The sequence below is a fragment of the Oncorhynchus clarkii genome, chromosome 15 (assembly GCF_045791955.1).
Source record: "Oncorhynchus clarkii lewisi isolate Uvic-CL-2024 chromosome 15, UVic_Ocla_1.0, whole genome shotgun sequence".
NCBI classification, from domain to species: Eukaryota; Metazoa; Chordata; class Actinopteri; order Salmoniformes; family Salmonidae; genus Oncorhynchus; species Oncorhynchus clarkii.
In genome coordinates, this window is record NC_092161.1 from 21,150,366 (window position 1) to 21,176,908 (window position 26,543).

Here is a 26,543-nt window from a genome sequence, read left to right on the forward strand (position 1 = left end):
TTTATCTTCATTATTTATCTTCATATGACAAGGATTAAAAAAGATTTGCCAGTAGATTGTCGACTTGATTCATGATGATGACTGCTAGCTAAGATTGTTGAAAGTATGATGTTGACATGATCAGTCCAATCAAAGCTACTGTACATATAACGTGATTTGATGTTATTTTATCTGTGGTCAATGACCTTGAGCCTTCTTGGATGGGTACTTCTAATGTAACTCTTTGTCAGCACCCAAGGGGCTCGAATTTTCTAGCCCTACCCTTAGACTTGGAGCAAAGCTCTGTATTTTCTGCTGGCTTGCCCCACCACCACAGAAATCACTGAGCTAGGCTGAAACACCTGCATTTTGGAGCTGCCTTACTCAAGAAAACAAAAAAAGACCATGTTTGTATGCGGCTTCATTAACCTAATGATATATATATTGTTTTACATTGTTTGCAAACTGATATGTGACACGTATTAATGCCAAAATAACATGCAAAACAGGCAAGCCCAAGAAAAAAACAAATGTAGGGCTCAAAACAGGTGGGGCACCACTGCTGATAGCACTGCCTTGAGGAAAACCATTGTCTTCTCCATTGGCATCAGACAAAATGGATTCTATTTTAACTCAAAATGAGTGATTAAATAAAAAGGCCAAAACCCAGTTATATAATCTCCCACCAATACCAAGTATTTCCATCTTAATCAATAGGCCTTCTCTCCACATAGTGGCATAAGCCTTTTCGATGTAAAAAAAAGACAGTAGCCATTACTTCTTTCATGACCAAAGTTTTTTCAACTTCATTGCTCACCTTTACTAATGCATTCAAAGTAGATCTACCTTCACCACATTGCCATTGACTCAATAAACCTCTATGTTCCAAGAAATATGACAATCTGTTGACTATCATCTTTTCCTTCATTTTACACAAGTTAGAGGTCAGTGCTATTGGTCTATAACTATCAGCACATGAAGGGTCCTTACCAGGCTTTACAAAAAGTAACATTACCAAACGTTTCCAACCAGAAGGTATAACTCCCTTACTCCAAATCATATTAAATAATCCCTGGAGAACATGTATAGCCTCATCAGGTAGATGCTTAAACATTACATAGCACAACTCATCATGACCTGGGGCTGTATATCCACAGCCTATTAAGGCTGAACACATCTCATGTATGGTCAAAACTGCATCCAAAGAAGAGTCAACAGTATCCCTTTTCTTATACACATTAACATGAGCATTTAAAATCTCACATCTGCATTGCTTATATACTTGAATCCAAAGTAACCCACTATGTACCCCAGCAAATGTCTTCCCCAACAAGTCAGCTTTTTCTTGATCAGTTACGGCCATTTTTATACCCATAACCAAAACTGGAATTAGAGTGGACTTGCTTCTTCCAGTCATCTTCTTCAACATAGACCATACATCCCCCAGTTCAGTACCCCTGCCTATTGTAGAGCAGAACTGTTTCCATGCATTTCTCTTGACAGACTCAATGATCCTACGTACTAAAGCATTCTTCCTTTGGAAATCAAGTAGATTCTTAGGAGTCATATTCCTCTGCAACACTCTAAGCCATATTTCTTTCTCGAATAACCGCAGTGCACTCTTCAGTCCTCCATGGAACCACCTTCTTTTTCTCACCCACTTCACTTACTGGTACATATAAATTCACAGCACTCAAAATCAGTGAGGTCACAGAGGCAGCACATACAGTACATCAACCGGCCTCTCTAAAGTCAACTCTCCAACAGACTTTAAGCAATGATCACCAAACTTTTCCCAGTCTGCTTTATGAAAGCCCCATCTTCTGAGTGGTACCCTGTCTGGAATAGTAACATCAACGTTCATGGTACACGAAATCGGGAAATGATCACTTCCAACAGTAGATCATGCATTACATTACATTCACACATTGATGCTGGTAAACGGCTTGAGTGAACACTCTTAATTTATCCACCATATTTTGCTATATTTTATATATTTTTTTATTTCACCTTTATTTTACCAAGTAGGCTTGTTGAGAACAAGTTCAAACTACAACTGCGACCTGGCCAAGATAAAGCAAAGCAATTACAGTATCACAAGATAGAACATTATTATTCAGTCACTGAACAGAATTTGAAGCAATTGATTAAACTATTCTTTGGGCGTTGTACTTTACTATCAACGCCTCTAGGTGGAGTGGTGATTTGTTCACGGATTTGATACTATCCGAACCGCTCGTTGTTCAGTTTTTAACGGCGGCTCCTATTTTCTCCCTCTCCAGTTGAAGCCTCGTCTGCCCATACCACTTTAAATGTAGGACCAGGACAAGATGGCGGGTACGTAGCCTTTATTTACATTAGCTTCGGGAAAATGCGTTATTAACACTTTTTTCCCGTCCCATATTTTAAAAGTTTCGAGTGAAAGTACAATTAAGCTATCGATTGAGTATCCTTTCATTCCGTTTTTGGTTGTTTTTACAGATATATCTTTGCTCAAAGAGGATTCACAGGAGGAGTTGGACGGATGTAAGTTTTCCCCTCTGTTTTCAGTGTGGAACTCTAACTGCTAGGGGTACTAACTAGCTTGCTACATAATTGCCCTGTCGGCAATGGAGTTCATGGGTGGGTCGTCTGAGTGGGCCTTGGGTATACGTGTTGGACCTTTCTTAACAACTTACAGATCTATTCTTCGATGTGTAAAGAGGTATATTCACATCATACATTTTAAATGCTTGCAAAAGTCATTTTGGAACAGCTAACGCTATGTCACGCGCACGCTGAAGTTAGGTCATAAACTAACCAGCTAGCTAGCAAGCTAATTGGCTAGTTAGCATCTCTCAATCGGCTAGCTATCTAGCTCAGGTAAAGCAGATTACCAGTATTACATGTTTCGATTCACTGCTTTGTATTCAATTTGATTTTGAACATCTCGCACTCTAGGTTCCAAACCTAATCCACCGGGCATCTGTGCACGATAGCTAGCTACCTCGGCAGAGGGAGGTTGTTGATTTATTTTCAAAGACTAGCGTATTTTTATGAAATTCGTTCAGGGCCGTTTGACTCTAGTCACTCAATCTGAACCTCCCCGATGTGGAATGTTAATGATTTTGGATTATTTGGTTTGCTAGCCAAACTAAATTAGTATGAAAACATAACTAGCTATACTGAACAAAAATATAAATGCAACAATTTACTATTTTACTGAGTTACAGTTCATATAAGGAAATCAGTCAATTTTAAATAAATCACTAGGCCCTAATCTATGGATTTCACATGACTGGGCAGGGGTGCAACCATGGGAGCCAATCAGAATTAGTTTATCCCCACAAAAGGGCTTTATTGCAGACCGAAATACTCCTGTTTCATTAGCTGTCCATGTGGCTGGTCTACGAGGATCCCGGAGGGAAAGAAGCCATATGTGAAGATCCTGGGCTGGCGTGGTTACGTGGTCTGTGATTGTGATGCCGGTTGAACATACTACAAAATTCACCAAAATTACGTTGAATGCGGTTTATATGGTAGATAAATGAACATTACATTTTTTGTCAAAAGTTCTGGTGGACTTTCTTGCAGTCAGTGTGCCAATTTCACACTCCCTCAATTTGAGACATCTGTTGTATTGTTTTGACAACTGGCCTTTTATTGTCCCCAGCACTAGGTGCACCTGTGTAATGAGCATGCTGTTTAATCAGCTTATTGATAATGCCACACCCGTCAGGTATTATCTTGGCGAAATGATCACTAACAGGGATGTAAATAAATTTGTGCAAAACATTTGAGATGAATAAGCGTTTTGTGCGTATGGAACATTTCCGTGATATTTTATTTCAGCTCATAAAACATGGGACCAACGCTACATTTTGCCCTGAATTATTTTTCAATATAGATTGGCAAAAGTGGGAATTTGACGCACCCATATATTTTATTTTTTGCAATTTGTACCCCTTTTCTCCCCAATTTTGTGATATCCAATTGGTAGTTGGTCTTGTCCCATTGCTGCTACTCCCGTACGAACTCGGGAAAGTCGAAGGTCGCGAGCCATGCGTGCCCCGAAACACAACCACACCAAGCTTTCTTCTTGACACACTGCTCACTTAACCGGGAAGCCAGCCGCACCAATGTGTTGGAGGAAACACCGCACAGCTGGTGACCGAAGTCAGCGTGCATGCGCCTGCCAGCAGTGCCATATTGCAGTAACTAGACACTGTTACAGTACAAGCTAGTTGTTTGTGTTGCAAGAGGGTGGATTGCTTTGTTTTAATAGTGCAACACACCCATAGGCATTTTGTCATTTTTAGAGGCATTCGTTGTAGACCTATTTCATGTGTTCTTCTCACCAATTCTGTCTTTCACTGTGCCCTTTTTTCTGTTGGACCTTATTCTTTTAACTACTGCTGATATGCTAATAGGTTTAGCATTGTTGCCAAGCTTCTGCCACTACTGCATGTCATGTCATTTTACTCGCTGTTCCTCATCACTGTCACTCACCGGCCTGTCTGGGTGGTGGTGGGTGCCTCTCATGCACAATATTTCCAATGTCTTTAATAGTTGGTGTGGATGACTACAGCTCAGAGTCTGACATCATTATTATACCTTCAGCCTTGGACTTTGTATCGCAAGATGAGATGCTGACTCCTCTTGGAAGATTGGATAAATACGTGGCTAGTGAAAACATTTTTAACAGGTAGCTAGCTATCCAATGGAACATTATTAGAACACACACTTTGAAGACTTTTTACATTTATTCTGGATAATAGTAAAATGGTTCCTTTTTATGCCTGCTTGTTATTGTGTGAATTCCAGACAAATGGTGGCACGAAGTTTGTTGGACACACTTAAAGCTGTAAATGAGGATGAGCGGGACTGTATCACTGTCTTGGAGAGAGTGGGCCGACTGGCCGATGACTCAGGTAAGACCCCATTGCTGAATGACGTGTCTGTTTCATATTTAACGGCTCACTGAATTGAAAACGCCAAACCTGTGTCTGTCGTGTGTCTGCATGCTCTGGACATGCCCCTATTTCTGTGTCATTAAGTAGCCAGCCTGTTCTCCTTAGCTGGTCACCAGTGCAGAGAGAGGCCTATAAATGTTTGATGGAGCGGTGTATTTAACTGACTGTTTACTGCACCTGGCTGCCATTTCAAACGGGTGAAATGCATTTGGGCCTTACTTTTACAGCCGGTCCATGTTCAACCCCCCCCTTGGCCCTAACCCTTCGATGTTTGTAGATCTGTAAGGTGAAGGCATGCTAAGGAATATAGCAGAAGGTGCACCACTGCTTCTACTTATCCAAGTTTCAAATTTTGATGTCATGTGCACAAGTACAGTGAAATGCCTTTTTTTGCAAGCTCTAAATCCAACACTAATCAATGTAGTACTAAAAATAACATAAGGTAGAACAAAAATGAGAAAGAAAGTAAGCAATATACAGGATCAGTTCCAAAACCATATTTATACTGAACAAAAATATAAACGCAACAATTTAAATGATTTTACTGAGTTACAGTTCATATGAGGAAACCAGTCAATTGAAATAATTAAATTCATTTGGTCCTAATCTATTAATTTCACATGACTGGGAATACAGATATGCATCTGCCTCACAATGGGCCTTGGGATCTGGTCACAGTATATCTGTGCATTCAAATCCATAAAATGCAATTGTTTGTTGTCAGCAGCTTATGCCTGCCCATACCATAAACCCACCGCCACCATGTGGCACTCTTAACACAACATTAACATCATCTGTGGTTTTCAGTTGTGAGGCCAGTTGGACATACTGCCAAATTCTCTAAAATGACGTTGGAGGCAGCTTATGGTAGAAATTGATGTTCCTGCAGTCAGCATGCCAATTTGTACGCTCCCTCAATACTTGAGACATCTGTGGCATTTTTGTGACACAACTGCACATTTTTAGTGGCCTTTCATTGACCCCAGCACAAGGTGTGTCTGTGTAATGATCATGTGACATATCAAGAAGCTGATTCAACTACATCTGTCAGGTGGATGGATTATTTTGGCAAAGAAGAAATGCTCACTAACAGGGATGTAAACACATTTCTGCATAACATTTGAGAGAAGCTTTTTGTGCATATGGAACATTTCTGTGATCTTTTATTTCAGCTCATGAAACATGGGACAAATACTTTACGTAGTCTGTGTAGCTATTTATCAGGCTTGGGGATAGAAGCTGTTCAGGAGCCTGTTGGAGTCAGACATTGAAGTGTTAGGGCCATGGGGATGTGGTAGGGTTTAGGAAATGGATTGGGTGTTATTAGCTGGGATAACTCAGTTTTTCTTGTACGTTCTCTGAATGTAGGATAGTGGACTAGCAGTGTCCTTGCAAGCGCAGGGCATGATAGCGTAATGCAGTAGCCAGTCAATCAAATTTATTTATAAAACCCTTCTTACATCAGCTGATGTCACAGTGCTGTACGGAAACCCAGCCTAAAACCCCAAACAGCAAGCAATGCAGGTGTAGAAGCACTGTGGCTAGGAAAAACTCCCTAGAAAGGCCAGAACCTAGGAAGAAACCTAGAGAGGAAACAGGCTATGAGGGGTGGCCAGTCCTCTTCTGGCTGTGTCGGGTGGAGATTATAACAGAACTTAAGCCCTGCTTAATGGTGCATGCATACATTAGAACAGCAACCAGGGCCCTCAACCCTGGAGTACACTGACCAGAGGGGACCTTAGTCAGTCAGTCAGTGGACATGTTTTAAAACAACTTCGTCATGAACATCGTTAATAAAATAAAAAGTGTTTCCCCTAGTGTTTCAAAGGTGGGTGTGCTTTTGGGCAAGCCTGGGAAATATTATACTCTATTTATTAGTGGATTGATGTATTTCATTCAAATGTAGGCCTACCTAAATTCACATCAGAAGTTAAGCAAATGTAACTTTCTGCAGACAATCTCTCTGTCAGGACAAATTATATTCTCCCTATGGACAGAGGGGGATATCATTATATTTGTCCAGAAAGATTGTGTCCCCAAAGTCCTTTTTTAGGCTCTGGTTTCATCATCCAGCCAGGGTTCACTCATGGTTGAGCACTTGTGCTGTCTGATGAAACCAGATCATTTTGTTTTTAAAGGGCCTTTGATCTTCAGACTTCATTGGGCCCTTTTCTACTGTTTATATTATATATATATTGGATGACCTCTCTCTTTCAGAGCCCACTGTAAGAGCAGAGCTAATGGAGCAAGTTCCTCACATCGCCATTTTCTGTCAAGAGAACAGACCTTCCATTCCGTTTGCCTTCTCTAAATACTTGCTACCGATCGTCGTGAGATACCTGGCTGACCAGAACAACCAGGTAAAGGAGGCGTGTGACAATTCATTACATTATCCCTCTGTGTTGTTTATCATAAACTCAGCAAAAAAAGAAACGTCCCTTTTTCAGGACCCTGTCTTTCAAAGATAATTTGTAAAACATCTTCACAGATCTTCATTGTAAAGGGTTTAAACACGGTTTCCCATGCTTGTTCAATGAACCATAAACAATTAATGAACATGTACCCGTGGAACGGTCGTTAAGACACTAACAGCTTACAGACGGTAGGCAATTAAGGTCACAGTTATGAAAACTTAGGACACTAAAGAGGCCTTTCTATTGACTCTGAAAAACACCAAAAGAAAGATGCCCAGGATCCCTGCTCATCTGCATGAACATGCCTTAGGCATGCTGCAAGGAGGCATGAGGACTGCAGATGTAGCCAGGGCAATAAATTGCAATGTCGGTACTGTGAGACGCTTAAGACAGGGAGACAGGATGGACAGCTGATCGTCCTCGCAGTGGCAGACCACGTGTAACAACACCTGCAAAAGATCGGTACATCCAAACATCACACCAGCAGGACAGGTACAGGATGGCGACAACAACTGTCCGAGTTACACCAGGAAAGCACAATCCCTCCATCAGTGCTCAGACTGCCCGCAATAGGCTGAGAGAGGCTGGACTAAGGGCTTGTAGGCCTGTTGTAAGTCAGGTCCTCACCAGACATCACCGGCAACAAGGTCGCCTATGGGCACAAACCATCCTCCTCCCTCATGTGGTACCTTTCCTGCAGGCTCATCCTGACATGACCCACCAGCCATACTGCTCGTTCTGTGCGTGATTTCCTACAAGACAGGAATGTCAGTGTTCTGCCAGGGCCAGCAAAGAGCCCGGATCTCAATCCCATTGAGCACCTCTGGGACCTGTTGGATCGGAGGGTGAGGGCTAGGGCCATTCCCCCCCAGAAATGTCCGGGAACTTGTAGGTTTCTTGGTGGAAGAGTGGGGTAACATCTCACAGCAAGAACTGGCACATCTGGTGCAGTCCATGAGGAGGAGATGCACTGCAGTACTTAATGCAGCTGGTGGCCACACCAGATACTGGCTGTTACTTTTGATTTTGACCCCCCCCCCCCCCCCCCCCCCCTTTGCTCAGGGACACATTATTCTGTTTGTTAGTCACATGTCTGTGGAACTTGTTCAGTTTATGTCTGATTTTTAATCTTATGTTCATACAAATATTTACACGTTAAGTTTTCTGAAAATAAACGCAGTTGACAGTGAGAGGACGTTTCTTTTTTGGCTAAGTTTACCTGTTCACATTTTCAGATGCCTGTATATGGCCATTGACACATGTTAAATGTACACCTATTTAACTTTTTTGAATGGTGAATTAAGCTGCGAAAAGAAACATTTCATTGCAACTCTAATATTTTACTAATGTTATTAATAACTTCTATATAGTGATTGTGATGTCTCCCTAGGTCAGAAAGACCAGCCAGGCAGCCCTGCTCGTACTGCTGGAGCAGGAGCTGATTGAGAGGGGGGACATTGAGACCCTGGTGTGCCCTGTCCTGGTGGACCTGACCGCCCCCGACAGCAACGACGATGTCAAAACAGAAGCCATGGCCGTGAGTCACGTGACCAAGGAGATGTCTGAAATGGCATCCTATTCCCTATATAGTGCACTACTTAAGTACTTTTTTATGGGTTCTGGTCAAAAGTAGTGCACTACATAGGGAATAGGGTTTTATTTCAGAAGCACGAGTGTGAGGAAATGTAGTATGGAGCAGTTTATTCGTAACATGATGCTCACATGTTTTTATATTACCAAGCAATCAGTGTGCCACTTTAAGATATGCTACTTTAAAACATTAGCATTTTATGTCATGAGGTTGACCCCTTTGTTTTATCTGGCTTGCTATTTACAATAGCTGTGATATACAGGGGTAGGCTGCAGCCAGCATTCAAATTAATGTTTGTCCTCCTGCAGATAGTGCAAGGCAAGAGTATTTCAAGGCTGTCCGTAGGACACAGGTAGTCTTTTTGTGATGTGGCCAAACCTCCATGCGGTGTGAGGAGGATGCTGACAGACTTAATTTTTTTGTCTGCATATGTGTGTAGATCATCTGTAAGATGGCCCCCATGGTGGGCAAGGACATCACCGAGCGCCTCTTCCTGCCCCGCTTCTGTGAGATGTGTTGCGACTGCAGGATGTTCCACGTACGCAAGGTCAGTAGAGTCTAGGGTTGTGTTCATTCGCCACCAAATGGATGAAAACAAACTGAGACACGAGGGACTACCTGAAATTGTTATGTTACAATTTTTTACGCTTTCTGTTGTGTGCCGTAATGAACACAGCCTTGGATTAGACCACTCCCAGGCAGTGGTTGTCCCACTGTCTATGGGGACTGAACACACTCAGACTTTCTCACATGTAGTATTGGTCTTTTCAGCTATTTTGTTTAATGTATTGTTACATCTGCGTGGGCTTTGAGTCAATGCTTTAGATGTTTGTTTTTTCTGTGTTTTATGGCAGGTTTGTGCAGCAAACTTTGGCGACATTTGCAGTGTTGTCGGAGGAGATGCGACAGAGGAACTCCTGGTACATGTTGACCTCTTTTGGTTTCATTCTCAGCCAACTGACTTGTTAGCCTTGTCACACCAGGGTTTACTCGCATGAGTAATCTGACAGTCAGAAGCTACTATTGCTCCTAATGTCGTTCCCAACTGCCACTGTATTGTCAGTATTTTTCTGCACTCTGTGTATTGTTCTCTGTTGCAACTGTATTGTGGCATTGATTGTAACGGGTGACACATTGACTCTCTCTCTCTGTGTGACTCCACTTGGCCCTGTGCGACAAGGAAAGGGCATTTCAAGCTCTGACTAACTGAACATTTTTTTTCTGCCTTCCCTTTCTTTCCCACCTCTTTCCTGTCCAGCTGCCCCGCTTTTTCCAGCTCTGCTCGGACAACGTGTGGGGGGTGAGGAAGGCCTGTGCTGAGTGCTTCATGACCGTTTCCTCGTCCACCTCGCAGGAAGTGCGCAGGACCAAGCTCTCCTCGCTCTTCATCAGCCTCATCAGTGACCCCTCCCGTTGGGTGAGCACTCAACAGAAAGGAGGATTTCTGCCATTTGGCAACCCACAACCTAAGGGGTATCTTACGAAGCAATCTAGATCTACTCTGGGTTTTCAAAAGCTAACCAGCTTGTTAGCTTGACATTCCAGTTCAGGTTTCATCCGTACGACGACGGTGGATATTGCTCGTCCAGCCTGCCGTTTCACTCTAGCAGGCTTGTAACGGTGCATGCATGTTGCACGTGGCTAGTCGAACACTCAACTCTTCATTGAGACAATGCTGAACATCGATCTATGGGCGAGTCAGTGCTACATTTAAATTTGTGCTGAAATGAAAGGAAAGTTCTATTGCAAATTCATCAGGCAATGGTGTGAAATAGGCTTGTTGAAGTGCCGACTTTGGTGTTCTTATTAATGCACAACCACCTTTCCCTTATTCCTACCGATAAAATGATTGAATTCCTTAAAGGTCTTTCTGTGCGTGAAGTTTAAAAGGCGTTCTGTCATCACTAAATCTGTAATGTGATGTATTTTTTAACATACAAAAAAAACTTTTTGATTTAATGAAATATTTAATCAGTCTTCCTCATGAAGGGGATGATGATGCAATCTTTGCAAGAGGGAGGGAATCTGATTTCATTGGTCCTCAACTCATGGCTCAGTCATTTCATTCAGGTTAAGTGGAGTTAGCCTTCCCCGGAGCACGTTAGTTCTGAAGAATTCGTTGCCATAGAAATTTACCTGACCTAAAAGACAGCCACTTTCGTATGACCTGTTATCATGTGTTTACCTTGCTAACTCTTCAAACCTGCTTCGTAGGATACCCCTCCATTGGTAAATACTTTTAGCATAGGCATTAAACATTGACCTGGGGCTAGAATGCCATTGTTCATGCTGCAGGTAAATAACTCTTTAGAGAACATGTGTTTTACTGCAAGGCCTGGTGGTGGTAGTGATTATTTAACAATAGTTAGCCCAGTTTTCCCACCATTATGGAAAATTGACAGGGTGTTTTTTAATTCTATTTTTTTAAGCACTCTGCCTTCTTATTTGAACTCACAGCTTGGCTACTTCTCTACAATAGTGTCTGCTAAATGAGTGTAAGTAAGTGTCGTACTCATTTGTTCCTGGACCTCTTGTCTCTTACTGTGGGTGTCTCTCAGGTGCGTCAGGCTGCCTTCCAGTCACTGGGCCAGTTCATCTCCACGTTCGCCAGCCCTAACAGTGTGGGCCAGTACTTCAGAGAGGGGGAGGTGGGCGAGTGTTACTGTGTCCACCCACAGAACAGGTGCAGCCATTGTTGGCCTTTTTGAGCAGGCATCTAAAAGGGAATTTACATGAATGGCTGGATCCTTTCATTCTGAAGAAAATCCACCAAGCTTGAGATTTGAACTGCTTTGTTTGTAACTAGCTTCCTTTCTCTCCCCCAGTACTGAGGAGAAACCACGGAACCCGGAGACTACAGACCCCTCCCTAAGGGCTAACACAGAGAATTACTCTCAGAGGCAGGGGGAGGACATGCCTGCATGCACAAATGGCAACCAAGAGGAGGGTTGTCCACAACAGGACTGCGTTTCGACAGGCCACCTGGGGGAGGGGGTGTTGTGCCGGACAGAGGAGGTAGGAGGAGTGGATGTGGCAGAGGAGGGGGGTGGGGAGCAGGCGGCAGACGGTGGACCGTGCTGCGAGGATGCCGACATAGTTCCAGAGTGCCTCTGTGGCGAGAAGAACAAGAAGGAGCCTTCCTCGCTAACCCCCGACTCCTCCGACACAGTAGGGGCTCGGGAGGAGGAGGAAGCCCCTTCAGGGGATACTGAGAATGAGCCACAGCCACCTGAGAAGCACACAACCTCTAATGAGAAGGATGACTCACCAGCAGACATATCTGAGCCTTCATCTTTGTCTGAGCCAGTAGAGGAATCCCCCTCTGTCAGTCCTCAGGACAGTATTCCCGAGCAGGAGCTCTACAACTCCTTCCACTTCTGGAGGATGCCCATCGCTGAGATGGACCTGGACATTGAGCTGCTCCAGCATGGGGAAAGTTGCCAGCAGGAGTCTCCCAGTTATGGCTCCTCCAGTCACGGCAAGACTAAGGCCTCGGCACCTGTCCTGGACCGGAAACAGCTGGAAGAGTTGATTGAAAACCTGGAGCCTCATATTGATGACCCTGACGTGAAAGGTGAGCTTTGTGTGTGTCTATGAAGCTTTACTTCACTATTAGAGGTTTACACTACAGCTATAAGCTGCTTACTTAAACACCATATCATTTAACTCGAGGTGGTTATTTTGGTCACTGTTGAAATACGTGGGGTTGTGTCCATTCAGAGACAGTGGCTATTAGTGTGTTGTAGGCTGTATGTAATTCCGTTAGGAAGAAGTTGTCATGGAGTGTGAATTCCCTTGGGCAATAAAGTGACAACCTGTATTTTCCAAGCTAACCCCAGCAATGTTTCACAGGTAGTTTTGGGTGATAGAGCTCAGAGGCTAGCGCTATAGGCCAACGCTTTGAGAGGTTGGACCTCGAGTCCATTTAACTGTGTTATCGGTGGAAGGAAACCCTTGATGTCGCTTTGGCATGTGAGGTTAGCACTGAAGTTAGCAGCCTGCTGGTGCCTGGCTATTCTACACAATACAAACGGGAGGATGTTTTTGGGCCCGATTTTGAAAGGGACTGAGAGGCAGTAAATAAAAAAATTGTGAGAGGTGTGTACCGGTATAGCAATGTCATGAATCACACAATGAAACTAAGGGCCTTGTCAGAGGTTACCAACATGCACTGGAAAGAAACTTCAAACTAAAGCTGTTGCTTTATGACAAACGGCTTTTCCTGCAATCCTCTTGTATTTGTGAGCCTACTTGTGCTGCCTGTAGATGCAATACATCATACTGCATGGAAAGAGAACTCAACTCATAGGCCAGGCCTATACTACAGATCACCACTGTGTGGGAAATACCATTATAGCAGTTCAATTCCAGAGGAGTCTCCTGAGATTTGCCGTTTCTAAAAATGGGGCACACATGACTTTAAATCTCTACATGATCTTGCACTAGTGGCATGTAAAAAATGCATTGGTTTGACGAACAATGCATATTCAACTTGGTTGTGTTAGGGTTGGGCGGGATCCAGATTTTCATACTGTTTCTTTACCATACTGGGGGATGTACGGTATTACCAAATGTGCGCAGAAGGGGCGCTATTTCAACAACAAATAGCTGGAGCACTGAGCTGGATATAATTTGACACATCTTAGATTTCTTATAGTTCTACTTAATTTATAGTTATAAGCAGTGGCATAGCAAGCACCTCCACAGCCCCTGCGAGGCGGGATTGCTCCCAACCCCAAAAAACATGCGCACATACAGTACCAGTCAAAAGTTTGGACACAGCTACTCATTCAAGGGTTTATCTTTTTTACTATTTTCTACATTGTAGAATAGTAGTGAAGATATCAAAACTATGAAATAACACATGGAATCATGTAGTAACCAAAAAAGTGTTCAACGAAAATGTATTCTTCAAGGAGGCACATTGATGACAGCTTTGCACACTTGGCATTTCCTCATGAGGACCACCACAGGAAAGATCCAGAGTTACCTCTGCTGTGGAGGATAAGTTCATTAGTTACCTGCACCTTGGATTGCAGCCCAAATAAATACTTCAGTGTTCAAGTAACTGACACACCTCAACATCAACTGTTCAGAGGAGACTGTGTGAATCAAGTTTCATGGTCCAATTGCTGCAAAGAAACCACTACTAAAGGACACCGATAAGAGACTTGCTTGGGCCAAGAAACATGACCAATGGACATCTGTTCTGAGTTCCAAATTTGAGATTTTTGGTTCCAACCACCGTGTCTTTGCGGGTAGGTAAACGCATGTGTGGTTCCCACCGTGAAGCATGGCGGTGGTGCTTTACTGGTGCCACTGTCTGTGATTTATTTACTTTGAAGAATCGCAAATATATTGGGATTTTTGGTTACTACATGATTCCATATTTGTTATTTCATAGTTTTGATGACTTCCCTATTATGCTACAATGTAGAAAATAGTATAAATACAGAACTGTTGAATGGGTAGGTGTACAAACTTTCGACTGGTACTGTATATATCTATACAGTGCCTTCGGAAAGTATTCAGACCCCTTTACTTTCCCCAAATTTTGTTACATTACAGCCTTATTCTAAAATGTATTAAATTAGTTTTTAATCAATCTAGTAGAGTATGCAGTGATACGTTTAAATAATTTGCCCATAATAAGAGCATCTAAACTAAAGGCTTTAAGGAAGTGGCTGCTGCGTTCATATACAGTCGTGGCCAAAAGTTTTGAGTGACACAAATATAAATGTTCAGTCTGCTGCCTCAGTTTGTATGATGGTAATTTGCATATACTCCAGAATGTTATGAAGAGTGACCAGATTAATTGCAAAGTCCCTCTTTGCCATGCAAATGAACTGGATCCCCCAAAAGCATTTCCACTGCATATCAGCCCTGCCATAAAAGGACCAGTTGACATCATGTCAGTGATTCTCTCGTTAACACAGGTGTGAGTGTTGACAAGGACAAGGCTGGAGATCACTCTGTCATGCTGATTGAGTTTAAATGACACTGGAAGCGTCAAAAGGAGGGTGGTGCTTGGAATCATTGTTCTGCCTCTGTCAACCATCGTTATCTGCAAGGAAACGTGTGCCGTCATTGCTTTGCACAAAAAGGGCTTCACATGCAAGGATATTGCTGCCAGTAAGATTGCACCTAAATCAACCATTTATCGGATCATCAAGAACTTCAAGGAGAGCGGTTCAATTGTTGTGATGAAGGCTTCAGGGCGCCCAAAAAAGCCCAGCAAGCGCCAGGACCGTCTCCTAAAGTTGATTCGGCTGTGGGATCGGGGCACCACCAGTACAGAGCTTGCTCAGGAATGGCAGCAGGCAGGTGTGAGTGCATCTGCACGCACAGTGAGGCAAAGACTTTTGGAGGATGGCCTGGTATCAAGAAGGGCAGAAAAGAAGCCACTTCTCTCCAGGAAAATCATTGGGAACAGACTGATATGCTGCAAAAGGTACAGGGATTGGACTGCTGAGGATGGAGGTAAAGTCATTTTCTCTGATTGTTTGGGGTATCCAGAAAAAAGCTTGTCCGGAGAAGACAAGGTGAGAGCTACCATCAGTCCTGTGTCATGCCAACAGTAAAGCATCCTGAGACCATTCATGTGTGGGGTTGCTTCTCAGCCAAGGGAGTGGGCTCACTCACAATTTTGCCTAAGAACACAGCCATGAATAAAGAATGGTACCAACACATCCTCCGAGAGCAACTTCTCCCAACCATCCAGGAACAGTTTGGTGCCGTACAATGCCTTTTCCAGCACCTTGCCATAAGGCAAAAAAGATAACAAGTGGCTTGGGGAACAAAACATCAATATTTTGGGTCCATGGCCAGGAAACTCCTCAGACCTTAATCCCGTTGAGAACTTGTGGTCAATCCACAAGAGGCGGGTGGACAAACAAAAACCCACACATTCTGACAAACTCCAAGCATTGATTATGCAAGAATGGGCTGCCATCGGTCAGGATGTGGCCCAGAAGTTAATTGACAGCATGCCAGTGAGGATTGCAGAGGTCTTGAAAAAAAAAGGGTCAACACTGCAAATATTGACTCTTTGCATCAACTTCATGTAATTGTCAATAAAAGCCTTTGACACTTATTGAATGCTTGTAATTATACTTCAGTATTCCATAGTAACGTCTGACAAAAATATCTAAAGACACTGAAGCAGCAAACTTTGTGACACAAATATTAATTTCCATTCTCAACTTTTGGCCACAACTGTAGATGTCACCATAGTCTAGCACCGACGGTGACTGAATAACCTGCTTTCTACTATCTACTACAAACTTTGATCATTTGAATCAGCTGTGTAGTGTTGGGTTAAAAACTAAAACGTGCACCGCTTGGGGTCCCGAGGACAGAGTTAGGAAACCCTGCTATAGGAGAAGCCCATTTTGATTCTCAGCTTATTAACTAACTCATCAATATGCATTTTAAAAGACAGCTTTTCATCTGTCCAGATGCCCAAATATTTGTAAGCAGGCACACGATCAATACTGATACCCTCCAAAGTACGTATGCTTAAATCGGCAGTTATTTTTGTTTATGTGCTCTAGAGAACATGCATTTAGTTTACCTGCATTTACCTCACTTCAGGTCAGTGTTTCTAATACAATATAGGCATAATGTATTTCAGATAGAGCCGGGTCAACCGTGGGGGAAATGACATACACAACAGCATCATCGGCATGATGGTTACAAGTTTGTACAGACAAGTCGATATTGTTAATGTAAGAAGTACAGGACCCAGAATCGACCCATTTGGTACACCTTTCATAATATCTAGGAATACTGGATACACAATACAGCTGAGCTATCTGACGCCCAGATAAAGGCCTACTGTTGTCTAATGAAGGATGTGTAAATACGGCACAGAACGCCTGTTTGACTCAAAGTTTATACACTCTCATCCATGTCTCCTTTCCTTTCCTTCCCTCCCTGCAGCACAAGTGGAAGTCCTGACGGCTGCTCTGAGAGCCACCACCATGGACTCTCACCTAGAGGATGCCTTTCTGGAGCCCCGGGACTGCAAGGGGGGACACCACCACGACAACCCCTTTGGAGTGCACCAAATGCCCCTCATAGGAGACCACTCAGACATGGAGGTGAGGGGGAATGGGTGGTGGAGACCTACCTTTTTGGGGTGGGGGGGGTGATGTCACGCCTTTTAGAGAAAAGGGTACAGGGTTGTCATGTTTGACCGTGGTTCATCTTGGTGTGTATCTGTGTAGAGCCGAACCTCGACCCTGCAGATGAACCACGGTGATGACTCTGAGTTGAGCGACAGCAGCTTCAGTCCAGAGGATGAGAAGAAATCCAAGCATCAGGACGTGATCCCCCAGGCCCTGCTGGACCAGTACCTGTCCATGACAGACCCTTCCAGAGCCCAGACGGTGGACATGGAGATCGCCAAGCATTGTGCCTACAGCCTGCCCGGTGTCGCCATGACCCTGGGCAGACAGAACTGGCACTGCCTCCGGGATACCTACGAGACCCTGGCCTCCGACATGCAGGTAGGTCTACACTCTTTCTTTCTACGTCTCCCGTACACACGCCCTCTGTTAATTCCACTGTACACGTTTTAAAGTGGAAGTGTTTTTCTCGTCAAATGTTCGAACTAAGGCGGTGAACACATTCAGTAGAACGCAACATTATGGGACTTTTTACATATAAATGTACATAGATTGTGTAGAACCTCGCTCACTTGTAGATTTGGTTCTATTCAGATCAGCTCTAATGGCAACGTTTCTACATTATCTGAACTAACCCCTGGTGTGGTTAGCATGTAGCGGTGTAATCCCCTGTGCTCTCTGTCACTGGTCTATTTCCAGTGACAGAGACAGGACCTAGACTGGAGCATGGGCAGGTTTACTTATTTCTGCTGCTCCTCCAGCACCTTTTTTTAAATTCGTGTTTCTCCAAAGCCCCATGTGTGGATCTTATTTTAGCTTGTTGGGTTCCCAACTGCAGTTCTCAAAAACAAGCTCCTGTCCCTTCACCATTCAGTCATCAACCCCAGATTTTGCATGCCTGCAAAGGACCACCTTTTTCCTCAGGTGCTGTAGCCCAAAGGGCTTGACTCCCCCACCCATGTGAGGCCTGTGTATGCGTCTGCTGCTGTCTCCACCTGGCCGCTCCCTGTGTTCCACACACACTCCTACCAGGGTTTCGGTTAAGAAAATGTAGAGCTGGACATTTGACCTGCAGCATTTTGAGAAATTTACCGGACCCATATGCATTGGGTGCGTAACCCGTTTAGGGCGTCCACCCACAGTGTTTAGACTGACAGAAATCAGATTTAGATTATGGTCATTCATATTAACAGAACATGTCAAGGATGCAACGATGTCCAGTCCTTACCTAATTCTGATGCACACTTTGAAGACACTAGAATAACTGTCCACATTTACTTTTCCTCAGCCAACAAGATGAGTAATGAACAACAAAATCACTAGGCTATGTCAATCTACTATCCCCCACAGTAGAAAAGTAGTAGAAAAGTAGTAGAAAACGAAATGGCCTATTCCTAACAGACTTTGGGACAGTTGTGGGATGATAGATCCCAAATTCATACAACCAGTAGCCTAGGCTACATTTAAAAAAACAATTAGTCTGCAGTAGATCAGAACCTTTATCTTATTGTTGATAAACTGTTATTTATTCACTTTATAAGCGCACAAGGCGGTAAGCTATGCTCAAATGTTCGTTCCGTAATGCAATTAGCGGGAAAACTCTTCAAAAGAGCTGCGGTTTCATGTGACCGATGAAAATATCTATTAGAAATGTAGAAAGAAAGGAGTACCTAATATGCAACAACTACATGGGTTGCTAATGCGAGTAGGATTGTGCCTTTGGCTACAGGACAATGGAAGTTTTTTAAATAAAATTTCCTACACAAATATGGTCTGATTTTTGGCAAGGCTACTTTGAAGCAAGGTAAGACATGCCTCGTATGTAGTAAAACCGTTCAGGTTTAAAACAATTAAGTATATGTTTTCAAAATGCATACTGCCTTTCACTCATTGCAAAGTGGTGTGTTGGTGTGTGACGCACTGATGAAGCCTGTTTTCCGTTGCCTTTGCATTTGCTGTTTGAGATGCTGTAGCAGCAGCTCTCGCGCTGACAGATTTTCTGCTCAAAGGGTCTCTATTCTGTACGTGTGTGATAAAATAAGATGTGTAACGAATATACTGTACATGTGTCAATTTAATCTCACTAAATTATGCAAATGAGCCTATAGGCAGATTTTAAAAAATGCATGACCAGTCAATGTATTTCCATCGATGAATAGCCAAAAGCATTGTTTCGCAATGGATTTTTTTTGTTCTTCTCCCGGACAATTGGCTTGGTCAATTTGGATCAGCTTTTCGAAAAAAGAATTACCGGCTAACGGAATCCCTGACTCATACACACCCTTTAACACATCTGGGCCTGCCTGGCCTCTAATATCTGTCCCTCTCCCTCCCCCAGTGGAAGGTGCGTCGGACGCTGGCCTTCTCCATCCACGAGCTGGCCCTGATCCTGGGGGACCAGCTGACAGCAGCTGACCTGGTGCCCATCTTCAACAGCTTCCTCAAGGACCTGGACGAGGTGCGGGTAGGGGTCCTCAAACACCTCTACGACTTCCTCAAGGTTAGTCAGCAGATCAGTGTAAAGAATGAATATTGCTCTAGAGTACCATCTCTTCCTAGATCTTTGTATTATTAGAATGGATAGCTAGCCTGTCATTGCCCAGCGGTTGTCCCATTCACATCCCTGCTTTCTGTTGATTTATCAATTGGTTGACTGCAGCTGAAATGTTTCTACTGTTCCAAATGGCTCATATTTCCAATAGTGCTGCTGTGTGTGATGATGGTATCTAGGGACACCTGCAGTGTCTTCTGTTATGCAGTGTAGAGTTCACTGTTCTGCTGTGTGGTCAAAGAGCTTCTTTCACCCCCCACCCCCCACTTTCATCCTCTATCGCTCATTCCTTCCCTTGTTCTCTGTCAGCACTCACCCTGTCCCTCTCCCTCTAGCTGCTGCACCAGGAGACGCGGCGTAAATACCTGTACCAGCTCCAGGAGTTCCTGGTTACAGACAACAGCCGAAACTGGCGCTTCCGATCAGAGCTGGCTGAGTAGGTTATCCGTCTGTTACCACACTTTATTAATCCACTGATTTTCCCTGTGAACTTAGTTGTCACACATACCTTTACCACCCAGACAAATGGTGGTAGCCCTAGGTATTGTTTGCGCTCTCAGACCTACAGTAAATATGAGGAGCGTCAGTTGTGCCAATGCCTTCCTTTACTGTGTGTAGGTGAGAGTTAAACATAGATATAGCCTTTTGAAAGATTGACTCTTGGTGACATTTGGTTCTCTGGGTAATCTCTCTTTTTGAAAGCTGACCAGTGAGTGACCTTCCCCTCTGTGTTCTCAGACAGCTGGTGCTGCTACTGGAGTTGTACAGTGGTCAGGATGTGTATGACTACCTTCGTCCCCTGTCCTTCAGCCTGTGTACGGACCGAGTGTCCTCTGTACGCTGGACCTCCTACAAACTGGTACGTCACCCAGACAGCTCCCTCCATAATGGGCTCCGCCCTGTTTTTCAGACTTTCTGTGAAAAAAAAATAATCAGTTCATGGTCTCACTTTTTTTGTCTTGTATCATATAATTGAAATGGACTTGTAGCTTTTCATGTTGGGCCATTTTATATTTCAAATAAATATTTTCCCCTTACCACTTCCACACATGAACATCTCATGTTTTGGTCAATTTTTATACACTGAACAAAAATCAAATGCAACGAAGTGTTGGTCCCATGTTTCATAAGATTCCAGAATTCTATATATGTACAAAAAGTTTGTGTACAAATAAGTTTACTTGTTTGTGAGAATTTCTCCTTTGCCAAGATAATCTTTACAGGTGTGGCATATCAAGAAGCTGATTTAACAGCATGATCATTACACAGGTGCACCATATGCTGTGGACAGTAAAAGGCCTCTCTAAAATGTGCAGTTTTGTCACACAACCGATTGTCACAGATGTCTCAAGTTTTGAGGGAGTTTGCAATTGGCATGCTGGCTGCAGAAATGTCAACCAGAGCTGTTGCCAGAGAATTGGATGTTAATTTAAGTCTGAGATGAATCCCTTTTGTGGGGGATGAACTCATTCTGATTGGCTGGGCCTGGCTCCCCAGTGGGTGGGCCTATGCACTTACAGGCCCAGCCATGGCTGCGCCCCATAGCTTAGGATCGAATTAATTTCATTTGACTGATTTCCTTAGTTTATGTAACTCAGCAAAATCTTTTAAATTGTTGCGTTTTTATATTTTTGGTGTGTTTTAAAAAATGTATATATATTACCTAATACTAGTCAAAGTTTGGACACCTGGTTCGGGTTTTTCTTCATTTTTACTGTTTTCTACATTGTAGTATAATAGTGAAGACATCAACTATCAAATAACACATGGAATCATGTAGTAACTTTTAAACAAATCAAAATATATTTTTATATTTGAGATTCATCAAAGTTGCCACCCTTTGCCTTAATGACAGCTTTGAACAATTTTGGCATTCTCTCAACCAGTTTCACCTGGAATGCTTTTCCAACAGTCTTGAAGGAGTTCTCACATATGCTGAGCACACAGGCTTCTTTTCCTTCACTCTGCAGTCCAAATCATCTCAAACCATCTGTTGGGTTGAGGTCAGGTAATTATGGAGGCCAGTTCATCTGATGCAGCACTCCATCACTCTCCTTGGTCAAATAGCCCTTACACAGCCTGGAGGTGATCATTGTCCTGTTGAAAAACAATGATAGTCCCACTAATCACAAACCAGATAGGACCGCTGCAGAATGCTGTGGTAGCCATACTGGTTAAGTGGGCCTTGAATTCTAAATAGATCACAGACAGTGTCACCAGCAAAGCACCTCCACCATCACACCTACTCATCAGGCCAAAGGACAGATTCCCACCAGTCTGATGTCCATTGCTCGTGTTTCTTGGCCCAAGCAAGTCCTGTTCTTATTGGTGTCCTTTAGTAGTAGTTTCTTTGTAGCAATTTGTCCATGAAGGCCTGATAGTCTCCTCTGAACAGTTGATTTTGAGATGTGCATTTTACTTGAACTCTGTAGCATTTATTTCTGCTGCAATTTGAGGCTGGTAACTAATGAACGTATCCTCTGCAGTATATGTAACTCTGGGTCTTCCTTTTCTGTGGTGGTCCTCACGAGGGCCAGTTTCATCATAGTGCTTGATGCTTTTTGTGGCTGCACTTGAAGAAACTTTCAAAGTTCTTAATGTTCCAGATTGACTGACCTTCATGTCTTAAAGTAATGGACTGTTGTTTCTCTTTGCTTATTTGAGCTGTTCTTGCCATAGTATGGACTTGGTCTTTTACCAAATAGGGCTATTTTCTGTATACCGTCAAAATACAATTGATTGACTCAAACGCATTAAGAAGGAAAGAAATTCCACATTTGCTTTTAACAAGGCACACCTGTTAATTTAAATGCATTCCAGGTGACTACCTCATAAAGCTGGTTGAGAGAATGCCATGAGTGTGCTAGGCTGTCATCAAGGCAAATGGTGGTTACTTTGAAGAATCTAAAATATATTTTGATTTAACACTTATTTGGGGAGGGGGGGTTACTACATGATTCCATGTGTTATTTAATAGTTTTGATGTATTCACTATTATTCTACAATGTAGAAAATAGTGAATATAAAACACTTGAACGAGTGCCAACTTTTGACTGGTACTGTGTGTGTGTGTGTGTGTGTGTGTGTGTGTGTGTGTGCGTGCGCATGCATCACACATTTTAGTAATTCTGCAGACGCTCCTATCCAGAGCGACTCAGTGCAATCATCTTAAGAAGGCTAGGTGGGACAACTACATGTCGTAGTAAATTACATTTTTCCTCAAGTAGCTATCAACAATGTCTGTATTCCTTTTGTGCATTGTCAGGTGAGTGAGATCATCAGGAAGGTGGCGTCGTGCCAGGTGCTGCTGGCAGACTTCCTGAGTGAGCTGGTGGACAAGTTCTGCCACTCCCATAAGTGGTCGGGACGACAGGCCTTCACCTTCGTCTGTCAGGTGAGGACATCTTCTCTTCATGTTCGTTATTATTCTCGTCATCTCCTGACCTATCAAACACAATCATCCAGTAACCACAAAACATGACTTTCTACCTTTGCTCAACCCTAGGGTGATTTTGTAAAATATCCTAAAAAATACAATCAAATATGTTCGCCTGTATTTATTTCTCATAAACTAAGATCATGACACTCAGGTAAAACATTGCTGGGATATCTGCCAAGATTTTTTTTATTAAGGTCAGTTTTATTGAAGAGCCTTTTAGTTTCCATTCTACAATATTATATCGTGAGTGGAGTGGCGCTGGTAGCGAAGAGGACACAGTTTTTCAATGGCCCACTTGACAGTGTACCAAGCACTTTATTTGATTATATGAATGGCCCCATTCTCTGTCCCACAATGTCTCTTGTGTGGGAGGACAAAGAGATCATGATGCCTCTGAGTGTGTGCGACCGAGAGGTCAAGTGTGTGTGTGTGTGCACTTCCTTTTGTTCGGTCTCATTCATGGTCACATGCTCCCTGTATGTCTCAAACACACTTACCTTCTGCCACTCTCTTGCTCTCAACAAACACACACTCTGACCGTCCTCCTCTTTTTGCCTCTGTCAGCTGGTAATTGAGGATGACTGTGTGTCGTTGGAGCAGTTCTCGGAGCACTTGCTGGCCCCTCTGTTACAGCTAGCCTCTGACCCCGTGGCCAACGTCAGGGTGCTGCTGGCCAAGACCATCCGCCAGAGCCTGATGGAGAGAGGTACATGCATGCATACACACACACTGGCATGTTGAGCTTACCAATTCCATAGTTAGTACAAGGACAACAAGCAACTATGACTTAATTTGTTGTGTATTAAACACGAATATATATTTTACACGTCACTCAGTAAGGCCATTCTACTGCCAATGTTTGTCTATGGAGGTTGCATTGCTGTTTGCTTGATTTTATACACCTGTCAGCAACCGGTGTGGCTGAACTAGCCGAATCCACTAATTTGAAGGGATGTCCACATACCTTTGTGTATATAGTGGGATAAAATAGACTGACTAAAACCACCCTATGTAATAGCACAGCTAAAAAGTTGTCTTACGGTCTTTCTTATAAACGTCTATAGTTTGAGGCCCTCAAAGCATAGTATTAGCTAAAGCTAAAATAAACATACGATAAAGCTAAAGATGATGAAATGCTATTTAGCAGACACTTTTATCCAAAGCAACGTAGTCATGCGTGTATAGATTTTACGTATGGGTGGTCCCGGGAATTTAAACCACTACCCTGGAACCACTATCTACTCAGATTTGATTGATTGCTGTAACGCAGGAATAATATTTTATTTTTAAAGCCACTTTATTAATCCCCAATGAGGAAACACAGCAAAGACTGCATCAATCTGTAGTGTTACAACATATGATAATGTTCTCCCAGATTTCGGCAGCTGAACCATTATCACACCTGTCCTCCATGTTTCTCTGTTCTCCCATGCAGAGTACTTCCTGCATTCTGCCAACTCCCACCAGGAGGCGCTGGAGCAGACCCTGGTGGCTCTGCAGATGGACCTGGACAAGGACGTCAAGTACTTTGCCAGCGTTCATCCTGGGAGTACACGCATCAGCGAGGACGCCATGAGCACCACCTCCTCGACCTACTGAGCCCAGAGCACTCCCACCCATCTCTCTAAACACACACACACTCCATCTGCTCTACTGAACTCAAGCCAGGTAGGGGCCGAGGGCCCTCTTCTACGGGCACTTAGACTTCCATACATACAACCACAAGCAAAGGACCTGCGCAACAACACAAGTTGCCCAATGCAGTGCAGCACAACTCGACTCACTACAACTTTTTTTTTTTTTTTTTTTGTGGTTTGATTATATATTTTTTTGCCACAGAAGCCTTAAGTGTCTTCCTTAAACGTGAAAATACTTGAATGTCCAGATGGATTTGGTGAAAAACACAATGCATGGAAAGAAACGCACAGGAAACGGAGCTATAAGGACCATTTCTCCCCCCGGCTCCTCTCGTTCTCTCACGATAGAATCCTCCCGACTTAGTGGAAAAGCCAGTATCTCACAAGCTTTATGGAAGCACATAGCAGGATGACTCTATCCAACTCAAAATGTTTAAACAATGTTTCTGTAATTGCTTTCCTCCTTTTTGATACTGTATCCTGCATATCAACAAAAAACATCTGTACTATCACAGCCTGGCAGTGGGGGAGCTGTCGGTGGGAAATGCACAGTTTGGAATACAGGGCTCCTGCCTCCATTGTTTTAACTCTAGTGCAGCACATTGTTGTACCCATAGACAGAGGTCCACCCCCTGGCATGCAGGGGGGGCCCTGTTGTCAATGAAAAATAACTATTGTATTTTTTATTAATATTATGGCTGTCTGTTTTGCGGTGTTTAAGCAAGCAGAGATCCAATTGTAAAAGGTCAGCACACACTCACTTGAAACGGGGTATTTTAACCTGAGAATAAAATACTGCGACCCCCCCCCCCCCCCCTTCCGTTCTCCTTTTTGCTTTGTCCCTCCCTTCTCTCCCTTATACCCTACCTGTACATATCTCTAGTAACCTTTTTCCATTTTGATCATGAATAGAATTGTGATACAATTTTGTTCTGTTTTACCTTTCTCAACATGAAATGAAATAAAAAGCAGGCACTAAAACTTGTAGATGTATTTGGTTTGTGTGTAGAGGGATGGGGACTGAGGCTCTGGAACAGATTTCTCATGACTTAAAGGGGAATTTCACTCAAACTATATTTTAGTATGTGTTTCATTAGTCCACTGATACAGTCCCAAAATGACTGCTGACATGCAAAACAAGATATTGGGACATTTTAAGAAGAAATCCTCATGGTGATGTGGCTGGAGACACTTCTTAAAAGAACCAATATCTTGACAACTTGACTGCTGACATGCCAAACATTTGAGTAATATTACTTTTTAAGGCTAAAAAGGATTTTTGTGCACAACCGGTGCCATGCCTTGGCTGGGATTCAATCAGATCGTGGATTATAGGCATTGCGGTTTTTAAAGGCAATGTTCGTGGAGATCCCATTTACGGTAAATGCTGCATATGTCGGCTCAATCGGAAATTGCCTTAAAGCTACAATGCCTATAACCCGCAATTGGATTGAATCCCGACACTTGTCAAACGATGGTTACAGAAGTAGGGTCTCAATTCCAATCTGTATTGTGGAGTTGCATGTTATAAAGTAGTATATTTTGAAATTAAGGGCATTTCAGATTGAGCTGACCATATGCAGTCGCTGCAGGAATGTTGCCTTCTAAATTTATATTGTGCTCTAGAGTGGATATTCAGCACTACAGATTGAATTGAGCCCTGGCTCTTTATTTTAAAGCATCAATCATTTACACCTGTCTAAAAATGTGGACACATTCTGAATGTGGAGAAGATCAGGACAAAGGACTCATGTTAGAAACAGGCCTTTAACACAACCCACCACTGTCATGTCCATCAACCAGTTTCCTTTGACTATCAGAGATAATTTGCCTAAACCAAACCCTAATTCC

At 43.2% G+C, this 26,543-nt stretch overlaps 1 protein-coding gene across 4 annotated transcripts; it reads left to right on the forward strand.

Annotated features, from left to right (window-relative positions):
• The first annotated feature begins 2,208 nt into the window (after window positions 1–2,208).
• Window positions 2,209–25,673, forward strand: LOC139367033 (serine/threonine-protein phosphatase 4 regulatory subunit 1-like). Of its 4 annotated transcripts, none has more exons than XM_071104968.1 (19): window positions 2,209–2,316; window positions 2,461–2,505; window positions 4,579–4,663; window positions 4,783–4,889; window positions 7,149–7,291; window positions 8,736–8,882; window positions 9,376–9,483; window positions 9,791–9,856; window positions 10,195–10,353; window positions 11,495–11,619; window positions 11,762–12,510; window positions 16,878–17,038; window positions 17,165–17,446; window positions 19,404–19,565; window positions 19,952–20,052; window positions 20,355–20,475; window positions 22,882–23,010; window positions 23,620–23,761; window positions 24,491–25,673. In XM_071104968.1, exons 1-19 carry the CDS (start codon window positions 2,310–2,312, stop codon window positions 24,652–24,654), a joined length of 3,003 nt encoding a protein of 1,000 aa, XP_070961069.1. In that variant the 5' UTR covers window positions 2,209–2,309; the 3' UTR covers window positions 24,655–25,673. The 4 variants fall into 4 exon arrangements, with proteins under 4 accessions (XP_070961069.1, XP_070961066.1, XP_070961067.1 ...); XM_071104965.1 differs by having other exon boundaries at window positions 2,216–2,316; window positions 4,528–4,663; XM_071104966.1 differs by having other exon boundaries at window positions 2,216–2,316; window positions 4,528–4,663; window positions 11,504–11,619.
• The last annotated feature ends 870 nt before the right edge of the window (window positions 25,674–26,543 follow it).

Coding starts and splice junctions, on each gene's coding strand:
- LOC139367033 (XM_071104965.1), top strand. Junction 2,506..4,527: donor ACAGGAGGAGTTGGACGGAT/GTAAGTTTTCCC, acceptor TGTCTTTAATAG/TTGGTGTGGATGACTACAGC. Junction 4,664..4,782: donor AGTGAAAACATTTTTAACAG/GTAGCTAGCTAT, acceptor TGTGAATTCCAG/ACAAATGGTGGCACGAAGTT.